An 18,724-nucleotide genomic window follows, 5' to 3' on the forward strand; every position below is an offset into this window, starting at 1 on the left:
CGATGCAACAATTAATGTCATAAAGACTCAATTTCTCAAATTTTTATTTTCCTTTAGAAACACACAAAAATTGACTGGATTGAAAAAACTTCTGGTTCTTCAATACAAATTATTCGCATCATATTATATCCAATATGACCCAACTGATTATACCAACGACACACTTAAGTGTAATTTGTAAATTACTGGTTTAGAACGACATGTGCTTAAATTGTACTGATATAAGTGTAGTACATGCCCAAGGGAAAAGTCGATAGCTGTTCTATTATACATTTTATGTCAAAATTCACTTGTGTAATACAAAAATATTCAATACCTCAAATATAATTCATGTGAATTATCTATGACGAAAATATTTGGCAAGACATAAAGAGAACACACAAAAAGAAAATATAAAGGATTAAAGTTCATTCAAATCTCGACTCTATCAAAATATGAGCTTACTTTCGTGTTCCTTTAAGATGGACTAACAAAATGTCATCCATACACTATACTTGTAAAAGGAAAAGACTTAGTGGATTATTTAAGCTACTAATCGAAAGGGTCATCCTTTTATTTAAGCTCAGATAGTGATATTATTCTCGGCTTCTTTTCAAGAAACAATTTTCAAATCCGTTTTCCTAGAGGTTTTTGCCAACAATACTAACATTAAGTGACTTGTCATCAACAGCATTCACTCTAGGTGATTTATCTATAGTGTTATTCATATGAAGTGACTTATCGGTATCAACATTCATATCATGAGAAATTTTGTAGTCTCATACCTGCACAACCTCTAGATCCCTCTCATTCCAATGTGAATTTGATTTTTTTTCCTAGAAGCTTCTATGAGTTTCTCATTATCATGCCTCGTGCATTGACAACCACTATTTCACCCTCGGGTGTTACATGTAACCACTCTTCGCCATTTTAGGCCTCGGGTGTTACAATGGGATTTTACATGATTAGAGAAGAAAACAATCAGCAGGATTATATTCTAGTTCAACGAGAAGTTATCAAGTTTTTTGACAACTTCGATGTTCACAATATATAGGTCGAGTTGGAGCAAAAGATGAAAATAAAACTCCTACGTGGCTTGCATGACAACATACGACCAAAATTGTTTAAGTAATTTGAACAGTAGCTTCCTTTTGAGCATCAGTATCAATGTTAGAATCCAATTATGTAATTTCCAAATTTGATTTGTCTTTGGCGGATCCTAACAGGCGTGACACGAGATTATTTAGATCACTGGACTTGACCTCACTTAGTGGAGAAGTTGTTATAAATTGATTTGGTTCCTTATCAAGTAAATGTTTAGCACTCACATTAGTTCTCTCATTACAATCCTTCTCAATAACAATATCTAGAAATATATCGTCTTAAAAATTATAATTAAACTAATATTCTTAAATAAAAAAGCAAATACCAAACAAATATAAAAACTATAAATCACATAAGTTTGGTATTTGATTTTTTTATTAGAATATTAGTTTATTTATACTTTTTAAAACGATATATTTCTAGATATTGTTGTTGAGAAGGATTGTCATGAGAGAACTAATGTGAGTGCTGAACATTTACTTGATGGGGAACCAAATCAATTTATAACAACTTCTCCACTAAGTGAGGTCAAGTCTAGCGATCTAAATAATCTCGTTACACGCCCGTTAGGATCCACTAAAGACGAATCAAATTTGGAAATTACAAAATTGGATTCGGACATTGATATTGATGCTCAAAAGGAAGCTATTGTTCAAATTTCTTAAACAATGTTGGTTGTATGTTGTCATAATCCACATAGGAATTTTATTTTCATATTTTGCTCCAACTCGACCAATACATTACGAACATCAGAGTTGTCAAAAATCTTGAAAACTTCTCGTTGAACTGAAATATAATCCTCCCGATTGTTTACTTCTCAAATCATGGAAAACCCCATTGTAACACTCGAGGCCGAAAAGGGTGGAGAGTGGCACCTGAGAGAGAGGGAGCAGTTGTCAGTGCACAAGCCATGACAATGCAGCTTCTATGAAAAAAATCAAATTCACATAGGAATGAGAGGGATCTAGAGGTTGTGTAGGTATGAGACTACAACATTTCTCATGATAAGTCGCATGATATGAATGTTGATACCGTTAAGTCACTTCATATGAATAATGTCATACCCCAAAATTTGCCCGATGAAAATCTACGTCAATTAATTCATCAGTGGTATTAAAATAAGGGTCATGGGGTTTAACATCTCTATTGTTAAACTCATTCTCTTATAAACCGTTTTGAGTTAAAGCAGGGGTGTAATCAACAGGTATTTGGGCCCAACCAGTTGGCCCAATTTATCCGTAGAAGGTTTGTTTTCTTTTATAATAATTAATCAATATTTATTTTATTGTTATAATTTTATTAAAACCATTATTATTTATTAATATTAGGATTTAGTATTATTATTAAACAGTTGAAATAATATTATGATTATTATTATTATTCGGATTAAAGTTATTATTATTATTAGGATTAGAATAATTAGTATTTTATTTTAGGTTAATATTATCAATTTTGGGTTATTAGGTTGATTGGATACTAGGCCCACTAGCAATAAAAAAAAACCTAACCTAATTTGTAGATGATAAAAGGACCTTTTTTTTTCGGATCCTGAGGAGGGGATTGGCCGAAAAAAACTCTGTTCAGAACTAAAAAAACCGTGAACTTATTGGTTATGGCAGAAAAGGTTTGAAGCGAATTCGAGACATTCTAAGGATTAAATCGTCTTCCTCGATCCCCTCTGAAGCGAAACCGATCATCACACACGGCCATAGCTTCCAGAATCGAGCAGGCTGAGTCACGTTTTCGTGTCAAAATTGTCGACGTCGATTTCATGCCTACATTCGATTTCTATATCATTTGATTATTTAATTGTGTTTGTGATAACGTTTCAGTGCTGGCTGGATAGTTTGATTGAAGTTTTAATGCAGGTATAACATTCCACCATGGCTAGGGTATTGGTTCCATGAATTGGGATTTTAAATTAAGTCCAAAATTGGACAAGATTAAGGAGATTATTGGACTCGGGAGATTATTTACTATTGTTCCGGATTATTATTTGTTATTGTTTGAGGGAGAATCGCAGGTTTTAAAAAAAGAGAGTTGAGGACCACGCTAAAAGCTGCTGCGTTTCAAAAAAAAATGCGTAGAGAAGATGAAGCTACAGTACCGGCGCTGTTTGTTTTCAAAAGGGACGCAATTACTATTAAATCTCGCGCGCGTTGCTTTACTTACAGAAACAAGACACAGCTCAGTTGGCCAATGTTCTTCCTTCGCAACCATCCGCGCGCCTGTTCGATCCCCACTCCCAACATTAATTTTAATAAAACGCAGGCTTATTTGATCCAGTATCACGCGTCCTCATTGGCTTATGACGCACCTTCCGCTCCCACCACTGGATGAGCAGATCATCAAATCTAACGTCAGCAAGGAAGGCTCCACCATGAACCATCCAAAGGCCAGCAGTATAGAATCACAAGCCAAGGTTCTTTATCATTTTTTTAATTTATTTAACTATTTAGATTAAAATGTTTATTAACATTGTTTAATTTAATTAGAATTAGGTTAATTTTAATTAGGATTAGGATATAAAACTAGGATTAGGACTTTTCCCGATTATTTCGATCATATCGATTTAATTTTTTTTAATTAATTTAATTTTAACAATTAAATCACAAAAAACCCTAGAAAGGTGATATGCATTAGGGTTTGCCCAACCCCATTGCCCATTTGGCGAAACATTAAACCTTCGATTAATTTTCTCCCCGAACCGACTATACCTATTAGTCGCATTAGGCGAGAAATAATTTTGATTAATCTAATTTATTTATAAATAATAATTTAATTAGTCCTTTATTTCATTCTCTCCTCGACCCGACTAAAGCTATTAGTCGCATTAGACGAGAGATAAAACAATAAAACATTAACCCTTAATCAATTCTCTTCTCGACCCGACTAAACCTATTAGTCGCATTAGGCAAGAGATAAAGAATATACAAAATCTAAAACACATTCAATTTGCTGCCCGCGACGATCAATCTATCGATCTGAGTAACCAGCAATGCCCATTAATCTGTTAGCTATACTGATCAAATCTATTGATCACCGCATCTAACAGTGCCATATCAAATCAGGGTTGTACGCCCAAACACTTAAAACACACCAGACCACAAATCAAAGATTTTCATCTCTTCAATACTGCGAAACCACGAAGGTAATTCAAAATACCTTTTCAAAACTGCGAAACGGTAATTCAAAATACCGTCAACACATTCATATCAAATTCTAAGGCGTACAATCCTGTGCCCGAACTACGTTGACTCTGATTCTCCCTAAGGAGATACGTAGGCACTTGGCAACAAGGCGAGTCTCCCCCCTAAAATCTCAATTCAGTTTAAATCTTAATTTTTACCCTTTTCATTTCATTAGCTATAAACCTTATCTTTTGCCATAAACCTCTATCTTTAAATGTTAGCCTTTAGGAAAGGGTTGAGGGTGCCTAACACCTTCCCTCGACCTGATTATAATAACTTACCCCGATCTCTAAACTGCGTAGGGTTTCCTATTCGCCCTTCAGAATAGGTGGCGACTCTAAAAGTCTAATTTTTAGGGCAGGTTGCTACAAATAACACTATAGATAAATCACCTAGAGTGAATGTTGTTGATGATAAGTCACTTAATGTTAGTATGTTGGCAAAAACCTCCGGGAAAAAGGATTTGAAAATTGTTTCTTGAAAAGAAGCCGAGGATAATATCACTATCTGAGCTTGCACCTTTGATTTCTTCAACATCACTTATTTTCCTTTTTTAACTTGTTGAATAAGTTTTATTTTCATTTTTGCTCAAACTCGACCAATATATTATGAACATCACAGTTGTCAAAAAACTTGCTAACTTCTAGTTGAGCTAAAATAAAATTCGCCCAATTATTTTCTTCTCTAATCATGGAAAACTCCGTTGTAACACCTGAGGCCGCAAAGGGCTGAGAGTGGTTACATGTAACACCCGAGGGCGAGGGAGTGGCTATCGATGCATGAGACATGACAATGAGAAACTCCTAGCAGCTTTTAGGGAAAAATCTAATTCACATCGGAATGAGAGGCAATTGAAGCTAAATCTTTTCTATTATCCCATATGTCAACACCCTCGTGGACCAGTTGTCGACAAAGCTTATTCCAAAGCGACATTTTGGCTGCTGATGCAACATTAGATACTATCTTCATATGTGGAAATTATATCGATCTTATTGTAGGTTCTTATCCAACGGGTTGATTATGTTGCCTTATTTTCTTTCATCCAACTTAAAATTTGAAATCCCCTCAACCCAAACCGTTTTTTGTTGTTAGTATGATTTCCTTAATCTCATTTGTTTGTGTCTTGTCTACTTCAATTTTGTGAAAAGGTAAACGGACATTGTCATTTGATACCAAGACTACAATTGTAATAGACGCTTGATACCAAGACTCTTTCTCTTTTCTCTTCTCTATTCTTCTTTTCTTTCTCTTTTCTCTTCTCTATTCTTCTTTCCTTTCTCTTGTCACTATTCTTCCACGATTTCATTTTGACATTTTCGAGATTGGTTTTGCAACTTACTACTATTTCTTGCAATATGTTACACATTTGTCATTATGTACGTCAATAAATGAAAATGTCACGAGTGTAGTAATCCCCAGGAACACCCCAATTCCTGTGAAAAAGAAACAAACTTTTCTTACACTTGAAGATGATCAATTTTTTTATCACTGTTGACATTTACGGAGGTGAGCGTATGAGAGCTAGTGAAAACAACTTGTTAGGTTTGTTTCATTTCTCACTTCCACAAGCTCCTCGCAGTCAGTTGCTGTCGAAGTATGTTTCTCTATAGATGGTGATGGTATATTAAACGTGATTGCAGAGGAAAAAACAGGTGATAATAAACAAGATATTACAATAACTAATATTAATGGGAGACTTTTAGTGGAAGAAATTGAGAGAATGATTCAAGAAGCTAAGAATTTAAAGGCGGAAGACATGAAGTATATGAAGAAGGTTAGAGCAATGAGTGATTTGGACCATTATCTTTATAAAATGAAGAAAGTAATGAAGGATACTAGTGTATCTTCCAAGCTCATTGTTGAAGACAAAGTAAAGATCGTTTCTGCAATCACAATGGGAAATGAATTGATTGATGATAATGAGCAACAAGAAACATTCGTGTTTGTGGACTTTTTGAGGGAGATTAAGAGCATCTTTGAATTAACTATGTGTAATACGGTGGGAAAACTGACTTTTTGAAATGTTGCGGATAGCAAGAGTCGCCACCGACTTTTATTTTATCCAATATATAGAAAGGCTAAAAGAACAAAAAAAACTTTTTTAAAAGACTTTGAGTTCGAGGGTAAGTTATACAAAGGGAAGGTGTAAGCACCCTTTGTATCCATGGTTATCCATGGGCTCTTAATTGCTTAGCTCACTTGTTTGTTTGAATTGTTTTAAAAGTGTAGTGTTTGAATAGGAAAAAGATTTAAGGACTTTAGCTTGTAAATAAGCGTAGCCTTTTTGAATTGATTTGAAAAAGGGGTGTGAAAAGTAATTTGAAAGTTTGAACGTGAGTAAGCATTTAAGAGCACCTACCCTAAGATTGTCTTTCTTATTCTTTAAGTTTTCGTTTGAAAGGGCTATCCATACCATAAAGAGGGTAGGTAGTCCTTTCATTGGATGTATCAGGTCATCTAGGGTTATCATTCGCCATAAGACTGTCCCTACCATAAAGAGGGCAGGTAGTTTCAAGGAAGGATATAATAGTCATTTAGGCAAAAGTAAGAACACCTTAGCAATCGAAGGGACTATCATCATTTAATCAAGGGACGAGATCATATTTATCGTAGGAAACTCGAAGGGACTATGATCTTTTATCGGAGGGACATGGTGATTTTGAATCAACGACAGAGCGCTAAGGTATCCCTACGCTCGAAGGGACTTGACTATTTGATCTAGAAGGCCAAAGGCAACAAGAGGAATCACCTTAAAGGTGTGTGTGTGCGCCAATCAAGTGATTATATTAGGATATTTATCTTGAATTAGTGAGCTACGTTCAATTAATTATTTTGCACTCCCTATTTACTAACCACCCTGTTAATAGCATACAGAAATTTAAAACAGTTTATGGGTGCGGGAAGTAAAAAGCGAGAAAGTAAAGCCCTAATTACTATTACATCAAAAACCTTGCAACCTATACATAGTTTCTAGAAATTAAATAAACGGATAAATGAGTAATTTAAATAAAGGGTTAAATAAGTTTTTAGTCCTTATAAATATTGCACTTTTCGTTTTTAGTCCCTCTAAATATTTCCTTCAAACAATAGTCCCTGAAAACTTTTCCGTCCACAAATTGAGTCCCTCCCGTTAAAAAAAACTAACGGCTGCATACGTGTCATTTTACATGTGGCATTGTTTATTAAAATTTTACCTACGTGGCGTGTGCTCACATTGAATCAAAACCAATGTGTTTAGTCTATCCACACTTAGGGAAATCTTCATACTTACCACAAAATCTGAGCTCTCACTTAGTCTATCCACACTAACCATTTTCGCCCTAATCCCCAAATCAATCTTCTTCCTTCGTGGCCCCAAATCCACAGAATCTGCCTTTTTAAATCGCCGGTCCCAGTGGTGGTCCCTGTGCGTCTTGGATTCTCTGAAAGCAACATTGTTTAATCGGTGGTGGTCCCTCTTCTTCGTTTACTGCATTCAAAGGTTTGTCTCTTTTGCTCCGTTTTTGGTTTGTTTAACAATATCTGTGGTCCCAATGTTTTTCTATGTTCTGTGCCCTAAACTTGTCCCAATTTTTATTTCTGTGCTCTAACTATGTCCCCCATGTCCCCTTCACGTTTTTGTCGTAACTTTGTTTTTTCTGCATTATTAATGACCCCACAGACTTCAATGGGCAATTTTAAAATGATATTCTTCACAAAGGGTTCATTTGTAAAAGATCCCAAGATACGATACGAGGGTGGAAATGTGTTTGCCGTTACTGGTCAAGATCCAGATATTTGGTCATATTTCGAAGCTATAGATTTAGTTAAAGGGATTACTCCTGATTTTGATGCTAGCAAAGTCAGGATGTGGTGGAAACATGATGGTGGCAGCTTTGAAGTAGATTTGAAACCATTTAGGGATGATGGAGATGCTGTTGAGCTGGGTGTCTATGCGTATGCAAACGATGTTGATGTTGAGATATATAGTGAGGAAAAACCAGAGACAGGAGAGGCAACATTCATGGAGAAGGTTATAGATAAAGGAAAGGGAAGAAAGAGAGATGAGGTTGAGTATGAATCTAGTGATGAATCAGTCAAGGATGTACACTTTGAAGACAGTGAGGAGGAAAGGATGAAGGAATCTGATGATGGGATTGAAGTTGAAGATGATGGTGTAGATGAAGGTATTCATGGAGGTGATGATGGGCAGGCAGAAGGAGGTGATGATGGGCAGGCAGAAGGAACTGATGATGGGCAGGCTAGTGAAAAGCCAGATAACATTTTTATCACAGATGAGATGGGTAAAGAGCATGTAATTGATGAAGAATACCTCACTGATGAACTGGATAGTGGGGCAGATGATGACAGTTGTGATGATAGACCAACTACAATTAGGTTCAAAGAAGATGATGGTTTGAGTAAGAACTTCAAATTCAAGGTTGGGATGGAATTCTCTTCACTCAAACAGTTTAAGAAAGTAGTCCTAGAGCACAATGTGTTGAATGGGAGAGAAGTGAAGTTTGAAAAGAATGATGCTGATAGGTGTAGGGTGGTATGTAATGAAAAGAAGATATGTAACTATACTGTCTTGTGTAGTAGGGTTTTGAAGACTACCACTTTTAGGATCAAGACTTTGTTTCACAAACACAAGTGTGGAAGACATTTCTTTAACAAAAGTGCCAAAGCTGAATGGGTTGCAAAGGTGATAGTTGATGGTTTGAAGAACAATACAAAAATGAAGTTGAATGAGGTTGTGGCAGATGTAAGGCTTAAGTATGCAACTGAAATTCCTGGATGTAGAGCTTTCAAAGCAAGACAGTTGGCTAGAAGAATAGTGGAAGGTGACTCTAGCAAGCAGTATAGTTTATTATGGTCATATGGTGCTGAGTTGAGAAGAGCATCATCAGGAAATACTTTCAAGTTAAACACTATGACACCTGCTCCTGGGCTGCAACCTAGATTTGAGAGATGCTACATGTGCTTTGATGGATGCAAAAAGGCTCTGATAAAAGCTTGCAGACCTTTCATTGGTTTAGATGGATGTCACTTGAAAAACAAGTATGGTGGTATACTACTAATTGCAGTTGGACGTGACCCTAATGATCAATACCTACCTATTGCTTTTGCTGTTGTGGAGACAGAATCAAAGGACACTTGGAGTTGGTTTATGAAGTTGCTCATTGAAGACATTGGAGAACAAAGTTGGTGTTTTATTTCTGATCAGCAAAAGGCAAGTGTGTTTTACTATGTGTTTTATTACTGTGATCAATGTTTTATACATGTGTTTTACTTTGTTCAATGTTTTATACTTGTTGTTTTCTAGGGCCTGGTAAATGTATTTGAAGAAGAGTACCCAGGGCTGGAACACAGGTTTTGCCTACGTCATTTGTATGCAAACTTCAAGAAGAAGTTTGGAGGAGGAACCTTATTTAGAGACTTAATGATGGCTGCTGCTAAGTCCACTTATTATGAAGCACATGAAGCTAAAATGCTTGAAATCAAGACTGCAAGCTTGGAAGCATATGAATGGTTAGAAGCTATTCCCAAGTCCAAATGGTGTAAGCATGCCTTTCCTTTTTATTCTAAATGTGATGTCCTTATGAACAATTTAAGTGAGTCTTTCAATGCAACCATTTTGTTACAAAGGGACAAACCAATATTGACTATGTTTGAGTGGATAAGGAATTACTTGATGGGTAGGTTTGCAACCCTTAGGGAAAAGGTAGATAGGTATAAGGGACTGGTAATGGCCAAACCTCTTAGGAGATTGGATAGGGAAATAGAGAAATCTGCTAGTTGGACTCCAACATATGCAGGGAGGTTAACTTTCCAAGTCTCACATACCCTTCTATCTGATAGCTTTGTAGTGGACCTGGCCCAAAAAACTTGTACTTGTAATATGTGGGAGTTGGTGGGAATACCTTGCAGGCATAGTGTGGCAGCAATATATAGAAAAGGGGATGACCCTAGAAACTATGTTAGTGAATACTATCACAAGAGCACTTATGAGAGATGTTATAGTGAGGTCATCACACCTTTGAATGGTCAGAACAAGTGGCCTAAGACCTCTGATCCAGTTATATTACCACCCATGTACAAGCGTGGCCCAGGCAGGCCTAAGAAACTTCGTAGGAGGGAACCTGATGAGGCAAACCAACATAAATGGCAAAGGACAAACACTAGTCATAGGTGCAAAAATTGTCAAGAACTTGGTCATAATGCTAGAACTTGCAAGAAAAACAAACAAATTGTGCTTGTTCCATCTGAGAATGTAAGGCAGGACATACCTACACAAGCAAGTCAAACTGTTGAAGGTAATGTTCCAAACCAAGCAACTGAGCCTGCTACAACTAATGGACCAAAAAAAAGGGTAAACTTCTTTTTCAGAATATTTAAATTTCATAATGTTTTTAAATTTTAGATGAATATTTCTGATGGTTGTGTTGGTATTAGGGGAGGCCAAAGGGATCCATGAATGCAGGCACCAGCAATTCCAACAAAATGAACAAGCAAGACAAACCTCAGAAAAAGAAGAACAACAAAACTGCTGCTAAGACAAGTACTCAACAAACTGTGGAAGGAGGGGATGCTCAACAAACTGGAGATGGAGGGAATGCTCAACAAAATGTGGAAGGAGGGAATGCTGAATAAAATGTGGAAGGAGGGAATGCTGAAGAAAATGTGGAAGGAGGGAATGCTCAACAAAATGTGGAAGGAGGGAATGTTGAAGAACATAACATTTTTGACAAGTATTGTGACTGGGATGCTGAAACTTTGGAAGCTATTTTGAGTTGTGAAGGTGTGTTGGACATTCCACCAATTAGAGTTGACACCACACCTATCAAAAAAGCTAAGTCAGTTCCAATCCCTGTGGAAAAAAATCATACAAATGCAACTTCATCTACAGCAGATCAGTCAAAGAATAGCCCATCAAAAGCAACTCAGTCAAGGCTTAAGGTGTTCTTTGGTAAAAAACCACCAGCTTCTAAACAAGTGCCAAGCAAAAGTGATCCTGTGAGCATAATATTTTCTTCATAGTTTTGGTTATTTCACTATTACAGTTTTGGTGTGTATTTCATTATTCTTTTACTTCTTGTTTTAGGTTAAAATTTGTAGTCCCACTAAAAAGGCAAAGATCAAGACTGGATTGGCTTCCACACAATCAAAGAGGCAGAGTGAGAGACTCAAGACACTCAAAGTGAGGGACATTCCTGGCCCAGGTCGAGAACCTGATAATCCAGTGGTCATCAATGAAGATGATGGTGATGAAAACAACTCCAAAAATTGGGAAGATATTTGCAGGAGTATGACCCAGTGAATTGAATGTGGAACTGTCATGTTTTATGCCTTGTCTGGTCTTTTAGTTAATGTAATGTAAACTTACTCTTTTGGTCAAACTGAGAAGATATGTGTACTACAAGCATCTTTTGGTCATGTGTTTTGGTTAAACATCATATTTTGGTTAATTTCATGTTGTAATATTGACAATATTATGTACTGTGACAACTTATGCAATGATGATATTTTTGTTAATCTACTTTGTTTCATAACATACTACTTGTCTTCAATACAACATAAACTGACATATACAACATGTCTTCAACATGTATTCAAAACAACAACTTTAACAACAATATAACCATAGTTTTGTAACAAAGACAATATTACAAGTCTTCAAAACAACTTTTATAACAATACTTAAACCAGAATATTAAACATCATTACATGTCTTCAACAATATCAATTGTTTCAAGTAAACCAAAACCAACATTCAAAACAACATTCAAAACAACATTCATAACAATATTCATAACAATATTACATATAACTAAACCTATTATATAGAACTAAACCAAAAACAGCCTCAGCAATTACATTTCCCTAACAAGTAAATATTGATCAACATTGACACTACAAGTAACATTAGCTTCAATTTTCCAGAAAAAGCCTCAGCCTTCATCTTCATGTTCAACTTCTTATTCTTCTTCAGTGAGGATTCATAGAGTTCCTTCAACATTGCTTGCATTTCTTTCAGTTTGTTCACATCGTCATGAATCTCTTCTTCTTTACCCAGGTCTTCATCCCAGATGAACAAATTGCAGGTTTCTTCTTCACTTTGCCATAGAGGGCATCTCCAGAAAAGCTTCCCTTTGTTAAATCCTTGCTTGCAACGGTACGAAATCAAACGAAGGTTGCAAGCACACTTTCTCCCTTGAACGAAATTCCTTCCTGTTGTGTCCTGGGATGAGGCCGCCTTGCTACATCTGGTTGAAGAAGCCATGAACTGAAAGAGAAGAAGAAGAAGACTTGGGGATAGAAGACGAACACGGGGAGAGCAGAATAAATTGGGAAGAAATAAGTTTGGGGACAAAATTAGGGTTAATATTTTATGTACAAAAAATTAAATAATAAATAATTAAGTACGTGGCAGCAACACTAAGCATTATGTGGACAACAAAATTAACTTAAGCACTGCCACGTCTGCAGCCGTTTGCGTTTTTTAACGGGAAGGACCAATTTTATGGACGGAAAAGTTTACAGGGACCATTGTTTGAAGGAAATATTTACAGGGACTAAAAACGAAAACCAAGATATTTATGAGGACGTCAAACATATTTAACCCTTAAATAAAAGACAGAATTTAAACAATCATGCGACATTCAAGAGTTTTGAGATGTGAAGAGAATCGCGAATTGAAATTAGAGTTTAGTGAAAAAAAATTTGATTTAAAGAATTTAAGTGAAATCCTAAATTAATATAATTACAGAACTAATCCTAATTTAATTAAAAAATTTGTTTAAGATTTAACTAAATAAAAACCTAAAATTAATTATTTTATGACTAAATGATTAAAAATAATTAACTAACTAATACCTAATTGAATTAAACTCTAAGTAATAAAAAATATTTAATCAAAAGAAACCTAATTCTAAAATTAAAATATTTTTGGTGCTTTTTTTAATTGGTTGATTTTAATAATAATAAAAAATAATAATTTAAACAAGTTAATAAGAGAAAATAAAAGGAGAAAAAGAAAATAAATTTAAACAAACCTGGGGGTGCAGTTTGGAATAAGGGTGTGTGATCCAAAAGAAAAAAAGATCAACCCAACAAGCTCAGCAGCGTTTCCGATCCAGTGTAGTGATGCCTTGAAGATGTATCATAGGGTGCCATTTCTGGATTCCCTGATCCGGATTGATTGACATCTGACGGTCAGGATGATGGAGAACATCCTACGTACTCATGAGGGGAACACGCTGAACCGGTAAGTTTTTTTCTTTTTATTTTGTTGAAGTTCCCTTTTTAATATTATATTATTATTTTTATAATAATAACATACTTATACTTATACCATATACTTATACCAGTTCTTATATATGATAACAATATACAATATATGCAAATATAATATATTTATGTTATAAGTAAAAAATTTAACTCTTATATTATTTATTGAATTTTTTTAATATTCTAACCTTATTTTATTTATTTTTAATTATAAGAATTGTTTTATTGGGTTAGATGAATCATAAGATCAGATAATAATTTGAGTTGCGTTGAAGATATATAGTTTAACTAATGTGTGTTGTTGTTTACGGTTATATCATGGTTTATGAATGAACAAATTTTTATTAAGAATTATTTTTATTAAGCACAAATAATAATATTTATAAGGATAAAAAGGTAAATTGATTTTAAAATCCCTCCCCTCCCCTTGTGAACCAAACATACTTGTTGTTAAAAATCCCTCCCCTCCCCTTCTTTGAACCAAACATATATTTAGTTAAATTTCCTCCCCTCCCTTCCCCTCCCCTCGATTAAATTCCCTCTCCTCCGTTGAACCAAACGGACCCTAAGGGTTTGTTTGGTTGGAAATAGATGGAGGGGAGGGGAGGGAATATTTATAAACAAATGTGTTTGGTTCATTTTTTATGAGGGGAGGGGAGGGGAGCAAATTCCCTCATAAACTCACTTTTTGCTCCCCTCCAAATTGGGGGGATTTGGAGGGGAGGGAAGATTCATTAATCAAAATTTTATTATTTTCCCTATTTTATCCTTAATTATTTTTTTAATTCCAAGATTGCCCTTATTGAATCATTAAAGATTAGATTTTTCTATATTATTTCACGTTTCATTTTTTTCTACTGTGCGGTTGCTATTTGTGACTTATTGCGCTCAGGTGAATTTTTTCCTTTTTATTTTGTTGAATTTTCTTTTTTGATATTATGTTGTTTTTTAATCATAACAACATCCTTATATCAGTTCTTATTTATAATATACAATAGTAATAAGATTTTTTTGTTATACTATTAATAATAATAACAATATGCAAATATATTATATTTATGTTATAAATAAAGATTTTAAGTTTAATATTATTTGTCCAATGTTTTTTTAACATTCTAACATTATTTTATGTATTTTAAATTATAGAAATTATTTTATTGGGTTAGATGAATCATCAAGATTAGATAATGTTTGATTTGCGTTGAAGAACTATAGTTCAACTAATGTGTGCTGTTGTTTATTGTTATAGTATAATTTATAAACGAACAAGTTTTTATTTGGGGAAATTTACTCAATAATATTGTCATTTAGAATTATTTTTACGAAGTACAAATAACAATATTTATAAGGATAAAAAGGTAATTTAATTTTAAAGTCCCTCCCTTCCCCTCTTGAACCAAACATACATGTTGTTAAAAACCCCTCCCCTCCCCTCCCACCCCCTTCTTTGATCCAAACATATATTTAGTTAAATCCCCTCCCCTCCCGCCCCCTCCATTCCCCTCCCCTCTATTAAATTCCCTCCCCTCCCCTCCGTTGAACCAAACAGGCCCTAAGGGTTAAGAATGGTTAATTATTTATACTAAATAGAAATTAGGTTAACTTGATGTAAAAGAAAAAAAAAAAAGTTTAAAGATAGTGCACTGACAGTGTAAATAAACTTTACACATACATCCAATCAAAATACTTACACTTGTCATGTCATATTAGTTTTTTTAAATTAAAATTGTGTTTTAATTGGATACATGGTTGTGATTGGTTGACAGTGTAAAAATATTTTACACTGTCAGTTAGGGGTGGCAAAACGGGTCGTGGCCCGCGCACCCGCCAAAAAAGGCGGGTTGAGTTGAGATTTTAGGCCCGCCGCTCGCCAAAGCCCGCCACGCAAAAACCCGCCCGCCAATTGCGGGTTGAGTTGTAATATTTTTTTTAAGTAAAATTAGTTAAAAAGTTGGTTTTATAAAAATTGTTTTAAAAATTAAGTGAAAATTTTAATTAAAAGGTAAAAAAAAACTATTAATCTATTAAAAAAATATAAATAAAAAGAGGCGGGCAAGTCCGCCGCCCCCCAACCGCCATCTTGACGGGGTGGGCATGATTTTTATGCCCATTTCACTTGGCGGGCATACTCGTCCCGCTCATTTTTTGGTGGGTTTAAGGTGAGGCGGGCGACTGGCGGGGCGGGCGGCCCGTTTTGCCACCCCTACTGTCAGTGCATATTACTTTTTCTCAAAAAAAACATTTGTTTCAAATAATTAAAAGCCCAAAACAAATTCATTTGATTTTGATTTGTAACCTTTTTTATCTCACCGAGCAGATCAGATGGCCAGCACCAATGAAGGCTTGAACTTCGGGGTGACGAATATGGGAAAAAAGGTGTTGTACCTGCAAGGCACTCTGATGCCAAAGTAAGTATGTATTCCATAAGGTACAACAAAGTATTAGAGTTTAGTGGTAAGAAAAATATTACCTTGCCCTCTGTATGTAGAAGGCTATTTATAGGATACTTTTGAATTGATTTGACTCCTCCTTCTAAGGCGGATATCTAGGAGACGCGTGGGCTGGTTGTTGGCCAACCACGAGGGGTCCTCGTGGTCGGTTGCTAGACAAGTTTTCCCGGTCTGGTCGGACGAAAGTTATCACGCGTGATCTGAAGCCTATTGGGCCGAAAACGGGAGTGGCCCAATTGAATGGATTGGGCCGGTCCAGAACAGGAGCCCCCCAAGTTGTTGCTTCCGGTCAGTGGAGCGACGACTTATAGGAAGTTGGTCCGGGGGTCTGAGCCTAAGATATCCGGGGAAGGCAGGTCATGCGTTTCTGGGGAGAAGAAGGGTTAGGCCGGAAAAAGGGAAGCGTGTCGTTTCAGAAAAGTTGGTAGGGGGCGTGTCGCATTTAATGCGAAATGATGGCTACTCTATTACCTAGGCTGTAGGGTTAATGATGGTCATTTCTGTGTATAGTGCGGCGCGTGTGGTGCCTTTGGTAGCCTATAAATAGAAGAACCCCTCATTTTTCCAAACTTTTCAAATTCAGTTGCTTCGCTCTTCCTCTTCCTCTGTCGGCCGTTTTTTTCTTGTTGTGGTGTTTGTTACAGATTCTTCAACTTCTCATCAAAATCATACCCGTAAGTTAATCTTTGATCCTTATTTTCTCAATTTCATGCTTCGATCGTTGTTTAGAACCGATTGCATGTGGTTAGGGTAGGTTTTCAGTAAGACTTTGATGAAAATGGATGATGAATGTGGTGGCGTATGGCAGAGATAGGAGGTTTCTCCGTCGTCTACGACTGTGTTTTGTTGAATTTATCTTTAGATTCTAGATTTATGCATCGTTGATAGCCGTTTGATTATGCTTTTGATGTTTTGTTCCGTGTACGTGCGTCGTAATTAGATGTCCTGCGTTTATGCCCTTTTCCCGGGCGTGAACTTTGTCTATAGGGAATCTATAAATTTGGAGGGGGCAAAGACGTGGTTTATCTGGTCTCTGGGTCGTCGGTGTGCCCTTACACTCTGAACGACGGTGGAAGGGTGGATTTGATTGAATTGTCGAATTCACTGTTCTCCCCTTTGTTTCAGGTGAATATGGCCGATGAAATTCGTCCGACGGTATCGGGCTCGTCGTCTTCAACTCCTCCAGCCCGGCCAGAGGTGCCCCGATCGGCTTGGGTGCTCCAGGAGGCGCTGGACGTCGAGAGTTTCTTTATGGAGGACGACTCAGATGTTTTTACAGAGCTGGGGACGGATGGTCGGTACTTATCCCGGCCGAAGGGGATCGCATCTGCGACGTGTATCCTCCTGATATGCTTCCGATGTATGAGGCCGTATTCCGGGAGATGGGATTTTGAGCCCCTTTTACTGAGTTCCAGATCGGCTTTCTCAACCATTTGGAGGTAGCCCCCGGCCAGCTCCATCCTAACTCGATTGCCTTCATCCGGGCGTTTGAGTTGGTATGTGCCCATTTGAAGATAAGGGCGACTATCTGTTGCACCCCAATTTTTGACCTCTGAGATCCCATCATTTTTCTAAGTGTTATGATCATTATTGTTATACTCCAAAATTCGCCCGCGTTCTTTTTTTTTTCAAAAAAAGAAGTCAACAGACTTCTGTCTAAAAATTTGGAGTTTTATACAATCTTGGATTTTTATTTCATAAATATCCTGATTTTATGAATACTCAATTTTTAGAATTTTTTATACAGTATTTTGGTTCGCTGTTAAATTTATTCTTACATAAACGCCAAATACTGTTTATCACTTCATACACTGTTTATTTGAGATTTATTTTCAGATAAATGATGCTGACGCAGTTGGTACAGAATTAAAATTTGCAGGCGCGGAGTCCGAGTTTCAGATTATACTGGTAACAATTAAATTATTATTGGTTTTATTTCCCACTAATTTTTATTTTTATACTATATTTTTTTTTTCTTTTCAAATATCTTCCTTTCTTTTCAAATCTCTTTCTTTCAAATCAAATCCTAGCTTTATTCTATACCCCTTTTCTTTTCAAAAACCTACCATACTTTTTTTTCAAATCCTACTACTATTCAAACGGTACCATTCCATTCCCAACGTCTCTATCTCTCTCTTTTCACTCTATAAATACTCCTCATTTTTTCCATAAATTCTCACATCAAATTTCACTCATCTCCCAAATTTCTCAAACTTCTATCTCATAATTATTTTCTCTTCTTCCCCGGCAAAAATGGCAAAGTGGATGGATACGTTTTTTCTTATGGTCATCACTGTTTTGGTGGTGATCATGTCCTTTTTCTATCTGCATATAGTCCTGAAAAATGTGGACCTGGGATACTTACACTCCCGTTCATCTATATGTTATTATTTATAGCATGGGTTTTTAATCGTCATTTTTAAAAGTTTGTCGTATCTTTCGCTTTCAAATAATGTACCGTTTATTTTATTTGTCGTAGTGTTCATTATATTATGTAATATTTGTACTGTCAGTATTAAATGTCGTACTATCTGTCGTACTGTCGTTTAATTATCAAGATAATATTATGTGTGTTTTCTGCTAGTTAAATATTTATTTTTCTGTGCATTAAATATTTTTCAAGGTTATTATCGGTAATTTCGTTCACGTACAGTATATATTTTTATGTTTTTTTTTGTTTTTCTAACAAACCATGTAAATAATTTTTCACCATTAACACAACAAAAGCAA

At 35.8% G+C, this 18,724-nt stretch overlaps 2 protein-coding genes across 2 annotated transcripts; both read left to right on the forward strand.

The window, feature by feature from the left end:
• The first annotated feature begins 2,643 nt into the window (after positions 1-2,643).
• On the forward strand, positions 2,644-10,884 carry LOC131596316 (uncharacterized). The gene is made up of 2 exons (XM_058868940.1): positions 2,644-10,626; positions 10,710-10,884. The coding sequence occupies exon 1, from the start codon at positions 7,867-7,869 to the stop codon at positions 9,577-9,579; it is 1,713 nt and encodes a 570-aa protein (XP_058724923.1). The 5' UTR covers positions 2,644-7,866; the 3' UTR covers positions 9,580-10,626; positions 10,710-10,884.
• Positions 9,700-10,731, forward strand: LOC131598490 (uncharacterized). Its single transcript, XM_058871085.1, has 2 exons — positions 9,700-10,626; positions 10,678-10,731. The coding sequence occupies exons 1-2, from the start codon at positions 9,700-9,702 to the stop codon at positions 10,729-10,731; spliced, it is 981 nt and encodes a 326-aa protein (XP_058727068.1).
• Positions 10,885-18,724: the final 7,840 nt, after the last annotated feature.

Source organism: Vicia villosa, linkage group LG4 (assembly GCF_029867415.1).
Source record: "Vicia villosa cultivar HV-30 ecotype Madison, WI linkage group LG4, Vvil1.0, whole genome shotgun sequence".
Classification (NCBI taxonomy): Eukaryota; Viridiplantae; Streptophyta; class Magnoliopsida; order Fabales; family Fabaceae; genus Vicia; species Vicia villosa.